The sequence below is a fragment of the Myxine glutinosa genome, chromosome 1 (assembly GCF_964187855.1).
Source record: "Myxine glutinosa chromosome 1, kmMyxGlut1.1, whole genome shotgun sequence".
Taxonomy (NCBI): Eukaryota; Metazoa; Chordata; class Myxini; order Myxiniformes; family Myxinidae; genus Myxine; species Myxine glutinosa.
This window is the reverse complement of record NC_136261.1, coordinates 280081148-280103210: the sequence shown is the minus strand read 5'-3', so window position 1 is coordinate 280103210 and position 22063 is coordinate 280081148. Positions and strand designations below refer to the sequence as shown.

General features: G+C 44.3%; 3 protein-coding genes across 28 annotated transcripts in view; 1 reads left to right on the top strand and 2 right to left on the bottom strand.

The window, feature by feature from the left end:
* Positions 1 to 10113, top strand: part of B4GALT7 (beta-1,4-galactosyltransferase 7) — a 14482-nt gene extending 4369 nt beyond the window's left edge. Inside the window, exons 2-8 of one of the 20 annotated variants that reach the window (XM_078766666.1) lie at positions 199 to 363; positions 7007 to 7173; positions 7959 to 8009; positions 8707 to 8932; positions 9240 to 9323; positions 9435 to 9536; positions 9673 to 10113. In XM_078766666.1, coding sequence (XP_078622792.1) covers positions 205 to 363; positions 7007 to 7173; positions 7959 to 8009; positions 8707 to 8932; positions 9240 to 9323; positions 9435 to 9536; positions 9673 to 9834 — 951 coding nt within the window. In that variant the 5' untranslated portion in view covers positions 199 to 204 and the 3' untranslated portion in view covers positions 9835 to 10113. Of the gene's footprint in view, positions 1 to 198; positions 417 to 7006; positions 7174 to 7958; positions 8010 to 8706; positions 8933 to 9239; positions 9324 to 9404; positions 9572 to 9672 lie in introns of all 20 variants that reach the window. The other 19 variants (XM_078766698.1, XM_078766660.1, XM_078766686.1 and 16 more) reach the window with 19 other exon arrangements.
* LOC137411284 (BCL2/adenovirus E1B 19 kDa protein-interacting protein 3) overlaps positions 1 to 22063 on the bottom strand; it is a 204811-nt gene that overhangs the window by 98201 nt on the left and 84547 nt on the right. The window lies entirely within an intron of this gene.
* LOC137438127 (uncharacterized) overlaps positions 9918 to 22063 on the bottom strand; it is a 92996-nt gene continuing 80850 nt past the window's right edge. For 4 of the 7 annotated variants that reach the window (XM_068133105.2, XM_068133121.2, XM_078766649.1 and 1 more), the window contains exons 7-8: positions 13195 to 13622; positions 10002 to 10599 (exon numbers count right to left, since the gene is read on the bottom strand). In XM_068133105.2, coding sequence (XP_067989206.2) covers positions 10572 to 10599; positions 13195 to 13622 — 456 coding nt within the window. In that variant the 3' untranslated portion in view covers positions 10002 to 10571. Of the gene's footprint in view, positions 11528 to 12632; positions 13623 to 22063 lie in introns of those variants that run through there. The other 3 variants (XM_078766633.1, XM_078766642.1, XM_078766645.1) reach the window with 2 other exon arrangements.

Here is a 22063-nt window from a genome sequence, read left to right as displayed (position 1 = left end):
CCAAGACTTTGGGCTAGTCAGTTTAATAGGAGGATATGCACTAGATCCCACATCTTTTAACAACCTTGTGAAGTTAAGTGTATCTGTGTAGCGGTGTCACAAAACATGGCGAAATAATGAAACACACCTGAATGCTTTCCATTATTGGCTCAGTAGAGTTGAACTTCTGTCTTCCCTTTCTTCCCTCGGATTGCCCAGTAGGGAATGACTGCTCGGACATGGCCTTGTTGCCGTCTGAGGCTTGCTCCCATTGCCGCTGTGCTTCTTCTTTTGTGTCTCACCACGTCACTGCTGGGGGGACTCTGGCTCAATGCCGGCTGCTGGGGGACCAGAAGCGACCAAATAAAGCTGGGGACCAACGATGTGAGAATGAACAGAGTAGATGCTGAAAATTGAGCAACATTGATTATTTACAGGTGTAGTCTTTACCTTTGTTAATATGTCCCATATTATTGTATTTCACCAATATTTACCTCTGCCAATGAAGGTGGGTGGAGGTTATGTTTTCACCCCTGTTTGTCTATCTTTCTGTGAGCAGGATATCTCAAAAGGTTTTTAGGATGGATTTGTTGGACAGATTTGGTGTGTGGCAAGGACAAATTGATTAGATTTTGGTGAAGATCTGGATCTGGATCCGAGAATTTTTACTGATTCTTCACCATTGACTGATAGGGCCAAAAACGATATATCACAGGATATTTCAAAACGTTGTGTACGGATTACGATAAAACATGGTGGATGAGCTGGGCAGGTGACACGAGCAAGCCGATTATATATTTGTTTAAGGTCCGGGTGCATATCCGGCTGTAAACTGTTCAACCTGACTTAGCGAGGTATGCGCTCCACCGAGTGCTGTTCCAGTTAGACACTGTAAAAGGCCATTACTTGTGTTACGTGTTACCTCCCCAAACTCCAGTTACGGTGCCCCTCAGAGTCTCGAGAGGGAATGCGGCAGAAAGATTTGTTATTTTCAGTGTTCTAATAAACCATGGTAAAACCACACCAAGGCAATTGTGTAGAACAAACAAGTAATTGTATTAAGAACTCACATCTTATTATAATAGAGCAAACGTATATGGTTATGTATGTAGCTTTGTATGTATGTTTATACAACAAACAACAACATGCATTTTAAGGCCATGTTCCCTGCTAGAGTGGGGGTTAGCCTTGCGGTCCCCATGACAATCTTCTCCATTTTGCCCTATTTTCTGCATCTCTCCTTGTTAACCCCCTTGCCCGCATTTCTTCTTCCACCATCTTTAGCCAAGTCTTTCTCGGTCTTCCCCGTCCTCTACTTCCTTCTACATTAACTTCCACCACTCTTCTCAACCAGTCACTTTCATCCTTCCTCAATACATGACCAAACCATCTCAACCTGTTCCTCTTCACAGCATCAATCACAGGCAATATTCCCATCATCTTTCGCAATTCATCATTTGTCTTCCTCTCTCTCAACGATACTCCGCACATCCATCGAACCATTCGCATTTCCACCCTTTCCAGCCTTCGTTGCTGCTCTACGTTCATTACCCATGTCTCGCTCCCATAAATCATAACACTTCTCACACATGCAGCATACACCTTTCCCTTCAGCTTCAGCGACACTCTCCTCCTCATCAGCACGCCACTCAGTTCCCGAAACTTCTTCCATGCACATCTCACTCGAGCAACCGTTGCCGAGTCTGATCCACCTTCTCCATTCAGCATGTCTCCGAGGTAGCAAAATGTTTTCACACCTTCCAGCTTCACGCCGTCTCCAAGATCCAACTCAACATTTCCTCCATCTGCAGCTCCCTCTGTGCACACCTTACATTTGAATGTAGCTGCCACACTGGTTAATGACCCTCTCAGACCACTACATTTTGGATGAACCCACTCAGCACACATTGTACATTGAATGGAGTTCACTCCGACACCCTTCCTGCACACAGCACACGGCCACTTCCCAGTTCTTTCCACCTCACCACATGCTTTACCACTTGCCATCACCTTTGTCTTTCCGATATTCACCTTCAGACCTTTTGTCTCCATACATTCCTTCCACTTGTTCATCTTTTCCTTCAGTCCATCCATACTTTCCGCAATCAACACCAGATCATCTGCATACAACAACTCCCACGGTAAACCCTCCTTTACGGTCTGAGCCAGCACCTCCATCACAGCTACAAATAGTAGTGGACTTAGTACCGACCCCTGATGCACTCCCACCTTCACCTCAAACTCACCACTGTTCCCGTCCTTCGTCCTTACAGCTGTGCGTGCTCTTTTGTACATTGCCATCACTACTCTGATCAACCATTCCTCCACTCCTAACTTCCTCAATGCCCATGTCAATACTTTGCGTGGAACCCTATCGAATGCTTTCTCCAGATCAACAAACCCAAAAAACAACTTCTGCCTCTTATCCATGTACTTCTCCTGCAACTGCCTCACAATGAAAAGCGCATCTGTCGTTCCTCTTCCTGGCATAAATCCAAACTGCATTTCGTCGATCTTCACTTTCTTCCTTATCCTCCTCTCCAACACCCTTTCCAATACCTTCATTCCATGCTCCAATAACTTTATCGCTCGGTACGAGCCACACTCCAGAGGGTCACCTTTCCCCTTGTATAGAGGGACGAGGGTACTCAGTTCCCAACCCACTGGAATGCGGCCTTCTTTCACCACCAGATTACAGATCTCTGTCATTCTCTTCACACCCCAACTTCCTGCTGCCTTCAACATATCTCCCACAACTCCCGTCGGCCCTCCCGCTTTTCCACTCTTCATTGCTTTTATCGCTTCCTCAACTTCCTTCTCAGTTATCTTCTCTGCCGGTCCTAAAACTGGGTTACTCTCTATGTTGCCATCCCATTCATTCTCTGTATTCAACAGCATTTTCATATATCTTTTCCATCTTCCTTTAATTCCATCTGGGTCGACAACGATTTGTCCCACTTCATCCTTCAAGCAACTCACCCCCATCACATCACACCTCTCTTTCGCTATCTGCTTTGCAATCCTGAATACTGCTTTCTGACCCTCTTCCGAATCCAAGCGTTCTCCGAACATTTTCCTAGTGAACTCCGATCCTGCGCCTTTGCTACCTCTTTCTTTGCAGCCTTCCTGGCTGCCTTATAACTTTCATGCTCTGCTGTTTCTGCTCCCGTACCCTTCGCCTTCTGCCACTCTTTGAACTTCTTCCTCTTCTCGTCAATCCTCTTTCCAACCTCAACATCCCACCACCATGTTTCCGAGTGCCTCGGTGGTCATTTTGTCCATCCACATACCTCACCAACGGCTCCCAACAGACTAGCTTTCATTGACATCCAACCACTTTCAAGCTCAACCACATCATCCTCTACCCTACTCAGCCTCTCTTTTAATGCCTCCCTTACTGTCACCTCTTTCAACCTCCACACCTTCATTCTCGGTTGGTACTTCACCCGCCGAGCTCTCCTCGCACCTTTCACCCTTATGTCGCAGACAACCAAGTGGTGCTGTGAAACAGCCTCCTCCCCCGGGATCACCTTTGTGTCCCGGAGGTGCCCCCTATCTCGCCGACGCACCATCAGGTAGTCAACGGTTGTCGTCGACCCACCTGACGTGTATGTAACAAGCTTATTGTCCTCTTTGTGGAACTGAGTATTACAAATCAACAAATCAGCAAACTCCAAAATCCTTTCACCTTCTCCATTTCTCACACCATATCCGTAACCCCCATGAACTCCCTCAAAACCATCCATACTCCTTCCCACATGTCCATTCAGGTCTCCTCCCACCACAACAACTTCCTCATCTTTCACGTTTTCCATCAGCTTCTCTATCGCACACCAGAACTTGTCCTTCTCTTCATCGCTTCGACCAACCTGCGGAGCATATCCCGAGATGACGTTCACCAAGAGCTTTCCAATCATCATTTTCACCATCATCAACCTATCACTCACTCTAGTCACACTCACCACACTGTCTACAAACTCCTCAGAAAACAGGACACCAACACCATTCACGCCCTCCGGGCACCCTTGCCACACAAACTTGTATTTCTGTCCCTGCCTACCCTTCACCATTCTCACACCACTTCCCTTCCATCTCGTCTCTTGCACACAACATATGTCCACTCTTCTTCTGACCAATACTTCCACCACTTCTCCTGATCTCCCTGTCATTGTCCCCACATTCCATGTCCCAAACCTCAGAAACCGATCTCCACTTCGGGCTGCACCCTGCCCATATGTACTTGTGATTGTCATGGTTCTCTTTTTGAGGCAATGTTTTTATGGCCGGATGCCCTTCCTGACGCCAACCCTCTTAGTCGTCTCTTACGACACGCAGGGATACGGTGTACCTATTCTGACCAGGGTACACACTGGGAAACGTTTAAAACATGTAAATTCTGGTGGGGGGGGGGGGGGGGGGCGTCAGCATCACGGCTGCGGTTTAAACATATTCCAACAATATCCAAACAGAACGATGAAAAAAACAATCCGGGAAAAGTCTCCAAGCGAGAACGTGGATTTGAGAAAGAAGGAGCAGAGGCGGAAGAAAACGAGATACAGGGGGCGGGGCACAAGCCGAGACGAGGAGGAGAGCGAACAAGCACGTGTCCGGGAGGAGAGAAAGAATCAATATAGAATTCTTTGTCTAGGGAGGTGAGGTGAGGGGGAGAAAACAAAATAAAAGAAACAAGCAATACAGCGAAGGAAATAACCCAAACCGACAAAACACCGACGGGGGGAGGGAAGCCCCAAGTCACCAGGCCGCGCACGAGGTACGACTCAGAAAACGATTAACTACACACAAGTTTGCACGAACCACAAACCAACACCAACTAGAAACACACAATAACACGTACACAGCAAAATAACCAGTGGAAATTTGACAAAGACAAGAATGGGAAAACACTCGAACTTCGATGCCGTGGAGAGCTCGAAGCACGCCTCACTCGCCCGAGGAACCGGAAGATGTATGTATGTTTATATGCGACGAAAACGGCTTCTTCTTCTTCAAATAAAATGACCACCCTCTTAATTAACCCTCTTAATTGCGTTAAGACTGCTGAGACCCCTCAGACCTTTGATGACCCTTTAATTCCCCCAAGACCCTTCAGACCACCAAGACCCCTGAAGACCCAAAATACCCTGAAGACCCAAAATACCCTTCAAGGCCCTGAGGCTCAAAAAGACCCTGAATACCCAAAGACCCAAAACACCCCGAAGACCCAAAACACCCCGAAGACCCAAAACACCCCGAAGACCCAAAACACCCCGAAGACCCAAAACACCCCAAAGACCAAAAATACCCCAAAGACCGTTAAAGACCAAGAAGAACCAAAATAACCTTAAGACCCAAAAGACACCGAAGACCCTTAAGACCCAAAAGCCTCTGAAGACACCAAAGACCAAAAAGACCCTGAAGACCAAAGAGATCCCGAAGACCAAAAAGACCCCAAAGACCAAAAATACCCCGAAGACCCAAAAGACCAAGAAGAACCAAAAGAACCTTAAGACCCAAAAGCCCTTGAAGACCCAAAAGACACCAAAGTCCCTTAAGACCCAAAACACCTCAAAGACCCAAAATACCCTTAAAGGCACAGAGGATCCAAAAGACCCTGAAGACCCAAATGGCCATGAAGACCCAAAACACCATGAAACCCAAAAGACACCGAAATGGTCAAAGATGCCTACCCCTCTGAAACGACGTGTGGTGAGGCGCGCGGAGCACGCCGAGTCACGCCAGTACACAATAATAACACTCTTCAAGGAAGTACCATGAAAATATCACTTGCATCAAATGAACAATACATATGATGGTACCATCATTCCCCAATGCTCTCAAAGCAATAAACTCACGATAGGCCAAAGGTGAGTGCAATGTAACAATCCCAAAGTCCATGCACGAATCCCCACGCTGGGTGAAGGTCGAAGTCGTGCAGAACGACAAGAACAGGCAGTTATCGGCAAGGCTGCGAATGAGGAGTTACGAGGTGAGAGGTCGATTATGGGAATTGAGTCGATATGGGAACCATCGGTGATCCACACGATGATGTCGATATAGGAATCCCAACGACAAAACACGAAGCACCAGGCGGACGCCCTCTTCGAGGAAAAAATGGCCGATCGGTCTGTAATGGAGGCGCCTGCTTTCTTGCCAACAATAGTTCACGCTTGGTAATAAAACCTGAGAGGCAGGTGTAATTGCAATCGCAATATAGGACGATGTTGCGGGCAATCCCTTTCACGGGAAGCCTCAACTCATTCGCGACCAATATCAAAAAAGTTTTACAATGACCTACTGTGGCCAATGGCCATAAATAAGGAAAATAGTAGTGTTTGTCCCAAGAAATGTAAAATTGACCTATATACTGTAACAATTGCTTCTTCCATCTTGGATCAAACTGCAACTTGGTTGAACTTCGGTTATAATTCCGTTCTCCATAACTTCCTGGTAGTACATATCCAAAAATGTCACTTCAGGATCACAAGTCCAGGTTCTGACACTGACAATATTTACTTGGTGAATTGTTTGATGTCAGACGTACATTCCTCAAGAGTTGTACATTCTTTAACAAAAATGATGCCTGTGAATTGGTGTCATGTGACTATTAGCATGTCGTTTTAAACACTACAGTCATATGTGAATGTATACACAATTACTATCTTTATTTCTGCCAACTCTTTCTTTCTTTCTCTTTTCATGGGGGATGAAGGGGGGGGGGGGAGGGAGGGGCGGGGTCAGAGCATCCATCAATTACTGAGTAGCAGAATGAACATGCGAGAGTCTGACTGCACGTGCTGTTTCTTCCCCTGCACAGCTATATCATTGCTGTATATGAATAAATTTTTCGGCTTATGATGATAAATTATTTGACATATTTTCATTACCTTTATTATTAATTTTTTTTAAAGAATTCCCTGCATAAGTGTGAAGCAACCCCTACCTTGCGATTTTGCAAATCGCTTTTTCTCTTCTGCTTTCTCTTACCTCTTCCTTTGGGTCTTCATCATACCTTCTATGCCCACCACAGCTTGCTGGTGATGATCCATCCTGGGGCCCACACAAGATGGCTGTCATTGTGCCATTTCGTGACCGTTTTAACGAGCTTTTGCAATTCCTTCCGCATCTTCATCAATTCTTGTCCCATCAACGTATCCGCCACCACATCTACATCATGAACCAAGTGGATGGGCTGAGGTGATCATGGTATACTTTTATTCTTGTTTCCTTCCCTTTCAGCTCTTTGGAGTCTAAAGTTCATATTTTGACATCTATGGATATCATTTTCCAACATTAGGCCTTATCTTTGTCGCATCAACATCCCATTCAATGAATCTGTCATCTTACTATAATTCACCAAATGGCCGTCTGTCCGTTCGAAGGTACCGCAAAAACGGCTCAACCGATCGCAACGATATTTTGGGTGGGTATTCCTGGGATGCCTGGGAGTAAAATAGGCTATATTGTTTTTCCAATTTTTCCAATTTTCCAGTTTTTCCAAACACGGAATAATATTTACCGATATGAACAGTGATGTGGCTTTTATTGAAATTCTACAAATACTGTTTAGATTTTGATGACAATTATGAACCTGCCGCAAATGCGGAAGTGGACAGATAATGGCAATGCACGGGTTTGATAGTATCCAAATACAACTGTCATTCAATCGTAATGTTAAATCGTTAAACGTGTTAATCGTTTTGTTAAAGTATCAATTGATGATTGGAATTGAGTGAATACAATTACGATTTTGAATTCGTAATTGTATTCACCCAACCGTACGGAACTTCACATCAGGATTAAAATATTTGTTTATGTCACGAATGTTGTTAAAAGTTAATTTTTTTATATTAATGCTATTTAATTTGTGATTGGAGTTATGCTGTTTGGAATGAAAAAAGAGATATCGAGTTCAAGTGAATGACGAAATGCCGTGACGGTTTCTACTTTCTAAACGTGAATTTGCGGATCGCCATATGCAGATTCGCCATTGACTGGGTATGGAACAAACGTACCCACTTGTTTGCCAACAGGTACGTTTTTCATGGAAGTCCTTCACAAACTTGCTGTCCATGTCTGACGTGCTACTGAAGGTGCTACAGGAATGTAGAATTTATTGGTTCCATGCTTTAGCATTCGCCGTTTCTGCATTGTCTGTTTGCTTCTGGCCTCCCACCCATGCGTAGCACGGGTACCTCACTAGTTCGTTTAATTTACGCTCCCATAAAACATACATTACAAGGAGCTTGCATACAGGAGGCTGCCATTTGGCCCACCATGGGTGTACTTTACCAATACTACTTATGCATTGCCAAGGTGTTGTATGTTTTTTCATGGTGGGGGTGAGGACAGTTGTAGGGAGAGGAATGAACAAACGACAACAACACATACACCTTTTGATGAAACAGTCTCACAGACGTCACAATCACAACACATGTATTTACAATCGCTCATCCATACCTACACTACCTGTCCGTCCTGCCATATCCATGTACCCCTCTATTCCCACTATACGGTGTGCAAAGCTTGATTTCTGTTTTTTTCCGAAGACCCCTTAGGGTCTTTAGCAAACGCCTTACAGAAATATGGAAGGCTTCAAGTACAGCACTTCCTGCTGGATGTGCATGGCACTTTGTTATTGGTTTTTCCTTTCTAAGTTGTGATGTCTGTTCACTTTGTGTTCATGTTCTACTTATTCTGCTGCTTTGTTCCCGTTCTTGTGCATCGCAGGTTCAACAGGGCATCGTTGATCAATGCCGGTGTATTACTCACTGCTAATGACACCGACTACATTGCCATGCACGATGTCGATTTATTACCACTTAACGATGACCTAAACTATTCTTATCCTGCATCTGGGCCGTATCACCTCTCTGCTCCCAGCCTGCACCCTCTCTACCATTACCCAACTTTTGTTGGCGGAATCTTGCTGCTTACAAAGAAACAATTCCACCTTGTAAGTGATGTATTTGGGTGATGGGGTAAAGTTGGATTCTTTAATCTTGAGCTTTGTCAGTGGTGGACGTTACAATTGGAGCACAGTCAGGATGGATGATGGAAGTTGTACAGGCTGGGGGAAATTTGAGGTAGGAGGCTAGAGATAAACCTGAGCACAGCCTTATCAATAAGGGCGAGGTCATGTGTTTGTTTCTCAAGTTGCATTCATGCTGATGCATTGTAAACGTTTTACATCGTCTGCGTTGCCAAATGAATAAAATACCTTCCAATCCAATTGCACTTTCTCCCAACCTGTCCTCATTCAGTGCAATGGTTTATCAAACCGCTACTGGGGCTGGGGCAGAGAAGATGATGAATTTTACAGGAGAATTCAAGAGGCTGGATTGAAAGTAATATTTTGCTTTTGTAATACTTCAACTGTTAATTATTTGCCATTACTTACAGATGCCATTCCTTACAAACCCATGCAGCTCTTTTTTGCCACTCTTACTGTATTACAGGTGTTTCGTCCTGATGGGATTACTACCGGCTATGAAACGTTCCATCATATACATGATCCATCACGTCGCCGTGACCAGAAACGAATAGGAGAGCAACGAAGGGTACTCTGCCTCCTTCTCCTGCACTACGCCCATCCGTGCGTTGTCACGCTTTATCAAATCGCTTTATTGTTGCGATATTTAATATTTCTAATACCGGTTCCCCTACCCTCTCCTCAACCCCTGCTTTATTTAATAGGTGCAGTTCATCCGTGATCGAGAAACCGGTGTTTCCACGGTCAGGTTTCGCCTCTTGACAACAACAAAACTACGCATCCACTCAGCCCCCTGCACGGTCTACAGTGTTCAGCTGTACTGCAACCGCTCGCAAACACCATGGTGTGAGATTCCCAAGAAATAGAACAGGAAATCTTCGATGAGACTTTTCTAGTAGATGTACGTGGATGTGGAAATACAAGGTCCTGCATTTCTTTTGACAAGAGACTTTAGATTCCTGCAATGTTATTGATCCAACAGTGACTGTTTGCTGTTGAATTAGAAGGGAAAAAAACCCCAATGATCAAACAGTATTATTTGCCATATTTTATTTGCAAGAATAATACAACTTTATGCATCATCGAACAAGTAGAGGTGTGTGTGTGTGCGTGCGCAAGCTGTAATAAATCAGAGCCAAGGAGGACACAGAATGGATGTGCTTTTAATTTAGACACAAACACTTGTGCCTCCCCCACGGTCTTCCTCCCTCTGTTTTCTCGGCATTTCATCCCTCCCCAGCAACTCCAGGATGCACACTTTTTCCAGTAATCCTCTCCCGAGTCAACTACCAAAATGCAGGCTTACTGCACACTTCAACTTTTTCGTTCCTCACTTCTGCTGTTCATGGAACTGCTTATTCATTCCCATATTTCCTTTCAGGGCTTCACGCAACCGATAGACTTCCATCTCACATCATCCGCCATACCTATCTATGATAGTTTTTACCCCCATTAACCCTACCTAATCCAATTCTCTTACTTGTTAGTTACTGTGTTCCCTACCTTCCTGTCCTCTCTCTCTCTCTCTCCTCTTTTCTGTTCTGCTGTTTGGTGAGTTTAAATGTGTCTCGAGTATGAGTTCGTTTTTTTTTTCTATCCTCTATCATGTCACTTCTTCCTTGAGCGTTGACCTTGTAAAAAAAAAAGAAGAAAATGAAAAGACATTTTTAGAGTTTGCTTTTGAAAAATGTGTATAGTACATGTATGAGGTTCCAACCTCCCTGCCCATCCCGTTTCACATATCTCTAGTAACATCCTAATGACATGGTTTGCATTGGAATACATGCTGCTCCTAAATGATCTTTCCTATTTTTAATGTAAATTTTAAAAATAACTAATAGACATACAAAAGCATGCAGTTTGCACCATCGTGTAGCTCAACTTAAAGAATATGTTCACTATTTTCTTTCAGTTGTATCTCCAGTGTGTAAAGTAAGCCTGAAAAATGTTGCAACTTGTGGAAAATGGCCGGAGAATGTGTAACTTTGGACATGTCATGGTGAAAGTGGGATGAAATTGAACAGACGTTCTGAGAGCCACTAATGGTGCACATGTGGAAATCTACTGACATGTTGAAAGACATTTCTGAGTTGGGCTACAAGCTGGTGCAAACTGCATGCCTATTAGTTGTTTTTATTTATTTATTTATTTGCATTCAAAATAGGAAAGATAATTAATTTAGGAGCACCCTGAACGTTTGAACTGTGTTGACTAATATGCAGAGCAGCAGGAAGATAGACTTCAGTTTGCATCATTAAAGGGGAACCCAAACGCAAATTTAAAAAAAATGAAAACCATTGAAAATCATTAATCATGGTCTAATTTGAAGGGAAGGATTTTTTTTAAAATCTTTTTTGTCAATCACAGTGTCTACAAAGCCTTAGTGTTGCGATTTTCGATTTTCCCAATGACGTCACACTATGAACTCACCTTGATCCATATAGCAGCTGTACATAGAGAAGTGTATTTCGTGCTCGCATTCCGATACCGATTCCACCGTCATTAACGACTCTGAAAGTTCTCAGTGTGTTGAAATGGATCAGTGGGATTTCGAAGAAACTATTGGAGACAAAATTTGTAATGAAATCGCTTTCGGGGGAATTGTTTGAGCTGTATCAATTTCAGTCTTATGCGAGCGATTCAGACGATGTTGTTGGTGAAGATGGTGTTCGTAAAGATGTTGCTATTATGTTCGTAGTGAAGATAAATACACCACTTGCATGTTCTCAACAGATTGGTACATTTTGTTTTTCCATTCCATTGACGGTTTATCAGGGATTTTGTATTACTCCAGAATAAATATGGTATGACACAGCACCGACACCACCCAGGCACACTCATACACTGCCGACCAAATGGGCAACAAATGCTTTGTCGCACTGTAGCAGGCTGACCTGGTGTCCTGTATGTTACAGGATCATCCCCGTTTCATACTTTCCCGGGATGCATTTGTGTCTGTGGTCGTGCTGTGTCGCTGTCCCGCACCACCAGGGTGAAGGGAGGGGTGGTGGCGAGGTGAAATCGGACGCCGGCAGGACAAACCCAGGTGTTTGATTTGTCGCTTAGATTGCCCGTGTACTCAGTAGAGATGGTGTTACAGTTTTGAGCAACGGCTGTTTCTTCTGCCTATTCGTGTGGTGGCAGCCTCTCAATCATAGCGGATAACCACAAGATCTAGCCATCTCTGTTGTTTCACAACAGTGCTCTGTAATATGTTCCGAACAAAAAACCGAATATTTTGTAGGCCCGATCCACCCACACTCCAGTATTTCGGACAAACCTGGCAAACTTAGAGTCTTTCGGCCATTGTTGTAGCATAAAATCATCTCAGTTTGTATTACTGCAACCACCATGGACGCATCAACCCGTCACATTTGTATAAATTCGAAAATTATTCTCCGTTTGAGTTTATCCCGTGTACCCGGCCCCAGCCCTCTCCCTTCCACAGATCTCACGATGTCCCTTTTCTCTATTGTTGTTGTACTTCCCTCTCTCTCCCTCTCTTGTCACCCGCTTCCTTTATTGTATGTTTTATGTGTTAGCTCTTACGAGCATTGACTTGGTATACAAAAAAAAAAAAAAAAAAAATCTTACTGCAATGTAACTCGTACAGTGCAGATATGGCGGTCGACTTCCTGGTGCGACGTCATGGCTGGAGGTGAAGAAGAAGATTTCGCCTTTTAATCACAAAATTACCTAATTTATAAATCGGAAAAAGACACATTCTATCTATTTTGTAGTGTATCAAGGGATAGATTAGTGTCGAGGTGGTCTGAACATTTAGGTCCCCCTTTAAGTAACCAATGCTTATGTAAGTCATGCCTCCAGTACATCGAGAACAACATGGCTCCGTTCACTGATCACCCACAAATTTGCCATTTGTGGTGCCTTTCTGAAAGAGTGAAAAGTGCAGCCTTTAAGTGCATGGATCCTGTTTTCAATGTGGGCCTTGTTATTTATCACCTTACACTTGTATCACAACAAACACCAGCTTAGATAAACTAAACTCCTTATATGAAACGTAATTGATAACACGTCATACAAAAAGATGCGATTTTAAAAAATATCTGAGAGAACATCTTTTCGTGAAGAAACAATACTGGCTTTGTACATTAATGTCACAATACATGCTCAGGGTGGATATGCCTGTGGGAACTGGAGAGAAATATGCCTACTTGTCGTTGGCCCATTTACCTTCTGGCATAACACCTTTACCTCCAACTCACATTGTGCCAGCACCAAGCATCTGCAGCATCACTTTAAATTTGTGGGAGCGTTCCCGTTCCGCCCTGTACTCCCGTTGGAGCTCCCTTTGGTATGTGAGCACCTGGAGCTTCTCAACTTGCCAGGCCTGCCGCTCGGTGGCAAAACGTTCTGCTTGGGTTGCCATAGCTTTTTGGCAGGCTGCAAGTTCAGCACGAACGACCCCAAGCTTTTGAGAAAGCTCTTCCTCTCTTTGGTGTTTTATAAACTTTTCTATCATAGTTGCCATGTTGTTTTCCTTTTGCTGCACTGTCTCTAATTGATGTCTGTCTTCTTCTGTCTTGCATTTCTGCTCTTCCGTTAGTCGTCTTCTGTCTCCATTTCTCCTGTGTTCTCCCTGGTAGTTCCATTCTGGTTGTTTGTCCCAGGATATATTGGAGTTTCTGAAGAGCTAGGGAGTTAAAGTGGGAGAGGGATTGGGGAGACACCAGTCACTGAGGATACATAAGATAAGGGGTGTTGCAAAACATTTTACCTTTTTTCCCCCCGAGAACCCGTTACGGTTGTGCACGCATTTGGGGGAAAAAAAGGTAAAATGTTTTGCAACACCCCTTATATACAATATAGGCAAAGACATATAAATTGAGAAACAGGAAGATAAAGGAGAAAAGGAATGTTGTGGCCAGAAATGGGAATGTTTGCATCTCTCATGTGGTGAAACCAAGAGTTGTTTCTTCCCCTGCCCTGTTTGCCTATCTGTAACTTCTCTACTCATTAGGGTGTCTGTGTCTTTTGCACACTTCACTTTCTGCCACGTGTATAGAATGCTGAACAATCAATTTCTTGCAAATCTCTACACCTTGTAAAGGAGGTTTGTTTAAGTCAATTCAGCCACTTTCAGGATTTTCCAAATATAACTTCACAACATGCTGCCAACAGATACCTCATATAAGGTATGTACAGCATTTTTGTATTAAAATAATCAAAATCTGTTTGGGTTGGGGTGGGGGTAGGCCTCAGCCCTGAGAATGATTCATTCACTTAACATGTACAATTGTACAATGCAGGGTGTTGTACCGAAGTAGTTTCCTTGGTTGGGGTTACAATGCTGGACGAGTCGCTACTATGACCAAGGATACTCGACTGAGTGTGCAGGATTTTGTAAGTTGTTCAGGGTTCCAGCGATAACTCCTTTGAGGGGTTAGGGAGGTTAAAGGTGTCACACTCTAGGCCAGGTGGCACTTCCACTCTATTCTATTTGGTATACTGTGTCCTTTCAAGAGCAGAGTCCTCCACGGAGTGTTATCCAGACTATTGCTAGCATTTCAAATAGTAATGGAAAAGAAGAATAACCGGTTGAAAACTGCTGTCCCACTATAATCTTCACTCCTATCACAAGATGCCTCAGGAAAGGTATTGCAAAATACATTTTCACAAAAAAGTTATCGGGAGTGTGCGGTTTGAGGAGGTGAAGGAGGGCAGGGGCGGGATGGGAGGAGTCAAGTCCCTACAGTTCAGTTATAATTAAAGAGCCTACTGAACAATGCAATAACCAGTCTATTGCTTGTGCTTTAAATAATACTGGAATTTTAAAATAACAACCGATTGAAAGTAGGTAGTCTTACTCTTTATAAAGCAAAGTGTATAAAGGGGGCATTTAAGTATGACATGCAAAGGGGAGTGGGGTGAAATCATTTAGAAAAGGGGAGAAATTGTGAAGGAGATACCTCACTTCTGGTTCAGGGATCATTTCCACGTGTTGGTCGAATCTGGAGCTACTGCTCCCACCTCTTTAAAGGTAGGTTTTCCGAATGACATTTGTCGTGTTATTCTGTTATATCTTCATCCCTGTGTTAGTTTGTGTTTCCGTCCAATTTTCCGTATTAAATCATAACTTGTTGCTGTATTTTTGTGTTATTGACGGCCTCCTCCTTGGATAGCCACTGTGAAATTTCTGTGTCCCTTTTGCCGTCATGTTTCTCGTTTTGCTTCCCAATTATTGTACTTTCTGGCTCCTCAATGTTATCCTATTTACCCGACTCACTTCCAAAAAAAATTTTGAACCTTATTTTTTTTTTCACGACACAACGACAAGTTTCTTTTTCAACACAATTCTACTTGAATTTCCTTTTGCCTGTACTTCATTTCTTTTTCTCCCTTTTTTCAATATCTCAAAACTGAATCTTCATTGAATACAAAAGCTTCTTCCTTTAAATGCATTTTAAAAGATTTTAAAATGTTTCACTTTCCTTATCTCTGTCACGAGTATCACACATGTGCTTTTTCACCACATTACATCCGTCCCTCCCCCAGACCCCACCCTGCACCCTCCAAATGCCACCTTGACTGTCCTTAGCTGTGTGGACCTCAAACATCCGAGGTCTCCGCTCCAACCTGGCAGATCTCTCAATCCAGGCTGCTGCTGATAAACCAGCCATCATCTGTTTAACAGATCCCTTCCTCCCACTAGAACGTCCCGACTCCTTCGTGTCTTTCCCAGCTACTGTCTCCTCCGATTTGATAAGCCTGGACCCTACCAAGGTGGCAGATTTGCACTTTACATCAATAACTCAATTTTTCACTGTTCTTTTACTGATCTTACACCTTCCAAGACCCAGCAGTACCTTTAGCTGTGACTGCCCCTCTGCTCCCACCTCTTGTTTGCGTGTTGTACCATTCTCCAAACAGTGATGACTCCATCTCCATGTCTCTAACAGAGACACCCATCCCAACTCTCTCTTTCTCATATGTGGCAATTTCAATCATCACCATGCAAATTGGCTGGGTGCTGCTACCTCTTTCACCAGCCATGACACTTCAGCAAATGACTTCTGTGACTCCATGGAACTGACTCAATCTGTGAACTTTCCGACCTGGATTTTACCAAAAAGCAAATCTTCCCATCTGGATTTGGTGATGACACACTTCCCTGCAAATGTGTGCTGCTCTTCCTCTGCTTCAATTGGTTCATCTGATCATGTTTGTCAAAGTGGACATCTCTCTGACCATTCTCAGAGAGCCTCCTCAGCGTCGACGAGTCTGGCATTTCACTCAGGCCAACTGGCACGGTCTTCAAGCAGCCATCAATCATCTGGACTGGTCTCCCATCTCTACCGCCTCTGATATCAACTCATCCTGGGAATTCTTTCAAAGTAAATTGCTCTCTCTCATGCACAGATTTATCCCATCTCGTCTTCAGTTGTCATACCCTTCCTCCCGTCCATGGTACACGGAATCTTGTGGTGAGGCTGTTGCCCTGAAACAACTTGCTTTCGTCTCCTGGAAAGCAAATCCAACGGAAGGAAATCTCATTTCCTTTCACAAAGCCCGAAACAAGTGTGTGTCCACCCTCAGGAGAGCCAGGAAACAATATCTCACCGTTCTCAAGACCGAACTCTCTTATCTGTCTCCCTCTTCCAAATCCTGGTGGCGTCTGGTCAAATCTGTTTCTGGTGTTTGTTCCCCCTCCATCCCCTCCCTCACCTCAAACGGCTTAACGGCTGACTCCGCACGTGAAAAAGCTGAATGCCTCAACTCTGTGTTTGCCTCTAAATCTTGTGTCCCAAACCCATCCCTCTCTGTACCCACCGTACCCAGTCGTACCCAGCTGCTCCTGGACTCTGTGTCCTTTCCTCCTGACAATGTGGAAAAGTTTCTGTCAACCCTCGACTCTGATTCTGCAACTGGTCCTGACGGCATCAGCCCACGGGTCCTAAAATCATGTGCTTCCGCTCTTTCACTCCCTCTTTCTGTTCTCTTCACCCTCTCCTTTGCTCAAGGTCATCTGCCATCTGCTTGGAAATCAGCCAACATCACCGCTTTGCACAAAAAAGGTGCAAAAACAGATCCCAGCAACTACAGACCAATCAGCCTTCTCCCAATTATCAGCAAAGTCATGGAATCCATCATTGCTTCAGATATGAAATCTTTCCTCTTCTCCAATGGCTTGATCTCTGATCATCAATTTGGTTTCAGACCTGGTCACTCTACTCTGGACATGCTGCTTCTGCTTTCTCAACAATGGATGGAGGTCCTAAACGCCAAACAGGAAATTAGAGCCGTCTCCCTTGACATTTCACGTGCCTTCGATACGGTCTGGCACCCTGCTCTGCTCACCAAACTCTCCTCCTTTGGTATCCATGGAAATCTCCACGCATGGCTGGCGGACTTCCTCTCTGGTCGTAGTCAACGTGTGGCCCTGAATGGGTTTCTCTCATCTCCTCTTCCTGTTCAGGCTGGAGTTCCCCAAGGTAGTGTTCTGGGCCCTGTGCTTTTTCTGGTCTTCATCAATGATCTCTCTGACTCTCTTGAAAATCCTCTCTATCTCTTTGCTGACGACTCTACTCTCTGTCGCTCCATTCCTCATCCCTCAGATCGGCAGTCTGCAGCCTCCTCACTCTCTGCACACCTGGACAAAATCACAGACTGGGCAAACAAATGGAACATGTCTTTCAATCCTGATAAATCTCACACTCTTACGATGTCTCTCCGAAAAGACCGACTGGAAAACCCTCCCATCCACTTTCTGAATAATCCTCTCCAAGAAGTTCTGTCACTCAAGCTTTTGGGTCTCACTATTTGCCATGATCTCTCCTGGGAAAACCACATTTCAAATCTGGCCTCCAAAGCCAGTCGCCGACTGGGCATCCTCCGTGGTGCGAAGTCCTTCCTTGGCACACCTGAGCTCCTCACCACATACAAGGCTTTCATCCGCAGCTCTATGGAATACTGCTCTCCCCTCTGGTCTGGTGCTCCTGCCTCACACCTAGCCCGTCTTCACGCTGTTGAAACCAAAGCGTTCAGAATCATTGGAATCTCCCGCGATGAAGCTAACTCCAAGGGCCTTTCACTCACTCACCGCAGGTAGGTTGGTGGTCTTTCCGTCTTCTACCGACTCCTCTCTGGCCTTGCCCCCCCAGCCCTCTCTGGGCTCTGTCCCCCAAATATTCCTACAGGTCGCACAAGATCTGCCTGCAACCCTCTTATGGTTAAACTGCCAAAATCAAGACTTTCTGCTCACCTTCACTCCTTCATTCCTCTTTTCTCCCGCCTCTGGAACAAACTCCCTCACTCTCTTCAATCCCACTCCACCCTCCAGGTCTTTAAAACAGCTGTTCACCACCATCTCTTATCCTCCCCCATCCAAAACCTTGATCTTTTCTACCCCTGCTAATTTCGGTCCCCTTGTGTTTTATACTTCTCCCACCCCCCCTCCCCCCCTTCCCACGCCTCCTGCCCCCAAGCCCTCTCCCTCCCACACTTCTCCCTGCTCTCAAATGTTGTGGTTGTGTGCTTCCCCTTCTCTCCCCATCTTGTCTTCCGCTCCCTCTTTTTGTATATTTTGTTTGTCTGGTTGATTTGTTTGTGAAATAAATGTTAGCTCTTTCACGAGCCTCGATTCAGTATACAAAAAAAAAAAAAAATGTGCCTCTGAGAGTCAATATCGCCAGCACCCTGAACAGTCTGATCTGCTTGTGAGAGGCTATTAACAGAGCTGCCTCATCTTCAGTTGTCTTCCCCTTCTTCCTGCCCGTGTTACACTGAATCTTATGCTGAGTCAGTTGCTCTGAAACAACTTGCCGTTCTTCGGGAATGCAAACCTGACCAAAAGCAATCTCAGCTCATTCCACAAAGCCCACAACCAGTGTCTGTCCACTCTCATTAGAGCCAGAAAACAATATCTGTCCAACCTCAAGACTCAAGATTGAACTTTCAAACTTGTCTCCCTACTCTAAAACGTGTTGGCGTCTTGTTAAGAGTATGCTCCCCCTCCATCCCTTCCCTCTCTTCAAATGGAATCACAACCAACTCTGCTTGTGAGAAGACCAAGTGCCTCAATTCTTTGTTTGCTTCCAAATATTGTGTCCCCCAACCCCTCACTCTCTGTACCACCCTACCCTCTACCCAGTTGTACCCAACTGCTGGACCATATGTCTTTTGGACCTGAGAAAGAGGAGAAGTTTCTGACAACTCTTGATTGATTCTGCAACTGGACCGGACAGCATCAGCTCACAAGTCCTAAACACCGACTCTGCTGCTCTTGCAGATCCTATTTCTGTTCTTTTCACCCTATCATTTGCCCTAGGTCATCTTCACTGCATTACATAAAATGTGCAAATACTGATCCCCTTACCTACAGACCTATTAGCTTACCTTCAGTCATCAGCAACGTCATGGAATCCATCATCACAGTTGATACGAAACCCTTCCTTTTCTCCAACGGCCTCATCTCAGATCACCAATTTGGATTCAGAACAGGTCATTCATTCCACCTTGGACAAGCTGCTCGTACTCACAAAAATGGATGGAGGTCCTCAATGTCAGACATGAAATAATCTTGTCTTGTCAGACAAGACCATCATGCAGTCCCTCTAGACGTATCTCAAACTTTCGATACAGTCTGGCATTCCGCCTGGCTCTCCAAACTCTCTGCCTATGGCATCCAAGGCCAACTCTACACTGCACGGCTTACCGACTTCCTCTACTTCCGTAGCCAATGTGTGGCTCTCAACGGAATCCTTTCATCACCTCTCCCTATTTACTGGAGAACCCCAAGGTGGTGTTCTGGGCCTCGTCCTATTCCAAATCTTAATCAATGATCTCTTTGACTCCAGGAAAATCCCCTTTATCTATTTGCTGATGACTCCACGCTCTGCTGTGACATCTCTTATCCTTCAGATAGCTTCTCCTTCAGATATATTATCCTTCACATATTTTGTCCTTCAGATTTGATGTCACAGACATCTCTTATCCTTCAGATATGCTGACAGTTCGCTTCCCTCTCTTTCGCCAATGAAAAAAAAATCACAAGCTGATCAAACACTTGGAATACGTCTTTGAATCATGACAAATCTCACACTCTCCCTCTCTCACCGAAAGGACCGTATGGTAAACCCTCCAAATCTAATTTCTTAACGATCCTTTTGAGGAAATCCAGTCACTCAAACTCCTGGGTCTCACGATCAGCCATGATCTTCCTTGGGCAAACCACATTTCAAACTCGGCCTCCAGAGCCAGTCCGGGCATTGTTCATCATACAAAGTTCTTCCTTGGCACACCAGAACTCATAACCACATACAAGGCCTTCATCCACAGGTTGATGGAGCCATGCTCTTCCCTCTGGGCTGGGGCCCCTGCCTCACACCTTGTTCAGCTAAACACTGTGGAATCCAAGAGGCCTTCAAGATTATTGGAATATCTCGTGAAGCAGATTATATGGGCCAATCACTTTGCCATCACTGACAGGTCTGTGGTCTCTCTGTCCTCTGACTCCTTTCTAGTCTTGTACCCTCTGCCCTCTTGCACCCTTCATTTTAAGGACAGGGTTGTGCAGTGGTATTACAGTGCATATTTTAAGTATTGTATATTTACATATACAGTCAGACCTCTGTATAAGGTAACCTGGTTGTAATGAACCCCCACCTTTGACAATCATGTCATTCAGAACATATTTTTGGCAATGCATATTTACCCTGTGTAATTATTCACAATGTTGTAAACCCAAGATACGATTGCATTGTCCAGACAAGTTGAACGCAAACACAAGGCCCAACATTTGAAAATTGTCAAAATACAGATGATTGCCAAAAATGATCAAAAGCATCAAAAGAAACGATCATATTATTCCCTGAATTTCTCCATTGTCCTGGTGGCAAAATACACCACCCAGTAGAATCCAGTGCCTTCAGAAAGTATTCAGACCCCTTGACATTTTTCACATTTTGTTGTGTTACAGCCTGAATTTAAAATGGATTAAATTGAGATTTTTTTGTCAATGATCCACACATGGTGCCCTGAAATGTCGAAGTGGAATTTCTTTTTTGTAAAGTTTTACAAATTAATTAAAAATGAAAAGCTGAAATGTCTTGAGTTAATAAGTATTCAACCCCTTTGCTATGACACTTCAAATTGAGCTCAGGTGCATCCATTTTCCTTTGATCATCCTTGAGATGTCTCTTCAACTTGATTGGAGTCCACCTGTGGCCAATTCAATTGATTGGGCATGATTTAGAAAGAAACACATTTCTATACAAGGTCCTATATTTGACAGTGTATGTCAGAGCAGAAACTCGACCATGAAATCCAAGGAGCTGTCCGTAGAACTCCGAGGTGGAATTGTGAGGAGACATAGATCTGGGGAAGGGTATAAAACAATTTCTAGAATGTTGAAAGTTCCCAAGAGCACAGTGAGCTCCATCATTAGGATATGTAGAGAATCTGGAACTACCCAGACTCTTCCTGGAGCTCGCCATCCTACCCAAACTGAGCAACTGGGAAAGAAGGTGATCAAGGACCCAATGACTACTCTCACAGAACTATGAGTTCCTTGGCTGAAATGGGAGAACCTACTGGAAGAACAACAGTCTCTGCAGCATTTCACAAATCTACGCTTTATGGAAGAGTGGCCAGACGGAATCCGCTCCTGAGAAAAAGGCACATGACAGCACACCTGGAGTTTGTAAAAAGACACGTGAAATACTGAGAGCATGAGGATGATACTGATGTTTCAGTTGATATACAATCCAAGCAGACGAATAAAAGGAAGTTCCTGCAAAGGTAAGGAATCCATGGACAGGGTCGAAAAAAAGGTGATCTTGAACTAGACAGACAATTGGGTATTTTTTTGGTTGAAAGTAACAAGCTAGTCTTTTCCCCAGTTTATCACACTCTCTGGGTCCTCATTGAGAGTGGTACTTGCATGGTCACAGGTAGGAGGAGACAAGGTTCCTGGGTAGGTAGTACACTATGTGGATGCTTTTCAGAAGCAATGACAATGACTTGTAAGGATAGGGGAAACAATGTATTGAGCCAAATACAGGCAAATCCTTGAGAACCTGCTTCAGGGTGCAAAAGACCTCAGACTGCAGCAAAGATTTATGTTCGAACGGGACA